This window comes from Buceros rhinoceros, unplaced genomic scaffold (genome assembly GCF_000710305.1).
Source record: "Buceros rhinoceros silvestris isolate BGI_N320 unplaced genomic scaffold, ASM71030v1 scaffold25125, whole genome shotgun sequence".
Classification (NCBI taxonomy): Eukaryota; Metazoa; Chordata; class Aves; order Bucerotiformes; family Bucerotidae; genus Buceros; species Buceros rhinoceros.
The window spans coordinates 8096-11319 of record NW_010412645.1 but is presented as its reverse complement, the minus strand read 5'-3'; the positions used below and the strand labels follow the sequence as shown (position 1 = coordinate 11319).

Sequence of the window (3224 nt, the reverse complement as noted above, 5' to 3'; positions counted from 1 at the left end):
GGAGATGTCAAAACGAGCCTCAAAACGTGCTGGTAGACAAGGAGAGTACAGCGGAGGCTGGGCTGAGCATGAACCGGCGTTTTTGCATCCTTGCAGATGACAGTTACTTAACTCCTCTCTTTTCATCAGTCCAAGAGCAGCCAGTCTGTCTGCTGAGCACTTTTTCTTACTATTTGTAGGCTTGGCTAAAACAGGATTTAGTTCAAAAGCTACTTTGTAAGCAGACGGTTGAGCAAGCTGGGTAATTTGGGCCGGAACTGGTCGCTATGTGGGCTAATACAGACTTGCCTTTGTAACCCAGTTCATCACAGCAATTTACTGCTGGGCTACCGTCACTTCGGGAGCTTCCCAGTCATCTGGCACGACGCTAAAGCAAGGGCCAAAGTTCAGAGCGGGCACTGGGAACGTGGAGGGTTTGGGCATTATTTCTGAGCCAGTGACAAGCGGAGCCACCGGGTGGATGCAGCTCAGCGTGGTCAGTGCTGGGGCCCTGGAGGGTTTAAGCCCTCAGAGATATCTGGCCTCCCAGGAACGGCACCTCACAGCAGAGCAGTAAGAAAAGCTCCGTTCTCCAGGAGAAACGCAAGACACAGCCAGCACTCCGCAGGCGTGGGGGCGGTGGGGAGCCTGCTCGCAGCGGCACCACAGGACCCGGTTCTAACCGCAGGAACGTGAGCTGCGCTGCTGCCACCGGCAGTTGCTCCACTTCAACTGGAGCAACCAGAGGGCAGCGGGACTGGAATTCCTGCGGGCTGCACTGGCTGCTCACTCCAGCTGCAGCGTGTGGCGAACTGCAAGCAGGGAAAACTACGCACCGCTACTGCCCTGCCCTTGAATTCCGTAAAAGGCACATGAAACCTCCGCCTCAGTCGTACGTCCCTCAGCTGTAACGAGCAGAGCTGGGCTCGGACCATTTACCCACGTTTCTGTGTTTTACTGCGTGGTGAAGATCCCTCAGGCGTCGCAAACTCACGCTCGTGTCAGCGCCTTCCCGTACGCAGCATCCATGGTAAAAACACGGTTCTTACCTCTTTGTGTTGTGGATCGTGGTCCCGCCCAGGACGATCCGCACGCCCGGGTTGGTGCGGTTGAGGTTGTAGACAGTCAGCGCCTCTTCGTACGTGGCCCCTCCAATGATGAACACAATGATATCTTGGGGCCTGCAATAGAGACACAAATGTTGAGACGGGATTGGACGAAACGCGGGGACAGATCCTGTCCCGCTCACGGGTGCTGAGGCGAGGGCCCCGAGGGTTCCTGTCCCCAGAGCACGGCTCGTTTCTGTGATGCACTGGGCTCAGGACCGACAAAACGTGTAGCCCACGAAATCCCGTTTAAAACATCGTCTCCCCTAAACATTTACACAACGAGCTCGTGGCCCTCAACAGCCTCCTCAGCAACACCCACACGCCGCTTCCCTGCAGAGCTCCACCACGACACACACGCCGATGTTTAATGCATGATCGAGACGCCGCTGCAGCTGTTAAATTAAGATCAATTCTGGAGTCAAACGAGGACAGCGGCGCTGCTTCCGACCTCCCGGGCTCGGTTTGAAGGGCACGAGCAGCTCCGGTTTTGCTGGCTGATCACAGAACTACTGGGATTTGTGTGTGAGTTGACCCCTGAGATTACACCTCCAGAAACAGAGGATGTCACAGAGGGGAAAGGGGGGGAAGCAACCACAAACCCTGCATCAGCAACAAAGCGAACGGAGCATGAGACAGGGACAACCCCGGAGCGCACCCGGACTCCATGTCCCTGGTTCCTCCCTGCTGAGAAGGCAACTTGCAAAGCCTCGACGCCTGTCACTGCCCGGAGGAGCAGCACGCGTGTCACAGGGACAAACGACAAGGAATTCTCTCTTGGCATCGCTGATGGGACAGGACTACCCGGAGCTAGACTGCTTCTGCCGTCACAACTGGCTCACAACAAGCGACTGACCGTCAGACCCACCCAGCTGCCTGCCCGCCCCTGGCCAGGACGCGGAAAAGTAAGAAAAACTAATGGAAAAATGAGCGCACAGCCCTCCCCAAAGCGATCTGTGTTACCAATAACCTTCCAAACTGTAATTCCTCGCAGAAAGGGTGGGTCAGGTCTGCACAAGATGATTCGGACAGACAAAAGGAGGATGGAGCTACGTCAGGCTTTGGAAACAGGATGCAAACGTGCCCGAGCCTTCTGGGGGCGGGGAGAGGCAAGGGAAGGGGAGGCACAGCAAGGAAATAATCTGATGAGCCACTGGCAGTTGTCAGGAAAAGTGCACCTGAAATCACTAGCAGCTCCGAGGGTGGCAGGGGCAGAAGCACGGCCCCTCTCCCAGCTCAGAGCACCCAGCAGTGACCCCGCGAGCTCCGGCCGCAGAGCCAAGGCCGGGACCTTGGTGTGCTCCCGAGGAGCCCAGGGCACGGCCGCTGCCATCAGGGCAAATGTCAGCAACTGCAGAGTGGGAAGGAACTCGGGAGCTGTTACGGGATTAGCGGGAAGAGCAGCACTCGCTGTTGCGCTCCCCAGACCCGGTGTGTGGCTGTGGCTGAGGATCTCCTCGCGGTAACCACCAGTTTAACAGCTAAGCACTCCCCCATGTCAGACAGGAGGAAACAGCAACTTCCTGGCACAAACAAGGATGCGGTCAGAGGTTTGCCTTTGAAAAGCATCCACAAAACACAAACCATGGCGAACACGAGGCAATTCGAGGGGTTTGGAACAGCGCTGCTTTTACTCATCTGCAGGGCAGGTTGTGCGAGCTCAAATGAAAAAGCACCAGCTGGGTGGTTCCACATCACCCACTACAAGCTGATACTTCCAAAAAAGGAGATTTTACAGCCGCTGCCTGAGGAGATACCTCGCCCGGCCCGTCGGAAGCGTGGCAGCTCCAGACATCTCTAAATGGCTCGAAATTCCTCCTCTCCTCGAGCCATCAGCAGGACCTTACCCCTCAACAAGACCAGCGGGAGAACGATCTTGCCCAGCCACAGCATCCTCTAAATGAGACGGTACCAGTTACTACCTGCCACTTCTTCACTGCGTCACTGGAAATGTGGCAGCTGCTGATAAAAAGCTGTGGAAAAGAACAGGTTGGGAGGGGACCCCCTCAGTGTGCCCAGGAGCTCCAGGGGGTCAGCAGGAGGGGCCAGACTCTGCCCAGTGGTGCCCAGTGCCAGCACAAGGGGCAACGGGCCCAAACGGGAACATGGGCAGTTCCAGCTGAGCAGGAGGAGAAACTT

At 56.6% G+C, this 3224-nt stretch overlaps 1 protein-coding gene across 1 annotated transcript in view; it reads right to left on the bottom strand.

The window, feature by feature from the left end:
- Nucleotides 1–1016: 1016 nt before the first annotated feature.
- Nucleotides 1017–3224, bottom strand: part of VPS45 (vacuolar protein sorting 45 homolog (S. cerevisiae)) — a 10159-nt gene continuing 7951 nt past the window's right edge. Inside the window, exon 10 of the mRNA XM_010136480.1 lies at nt 1017–1160. Within this exon, the coding sequence (XP_010134782.1) occupies nt 1025–1160 (136 nt within the window). The 3' untranslated portion in view covers nt 1017–1024. The remainder of the gene's footprint in view (nt 1161–3224) is intronic.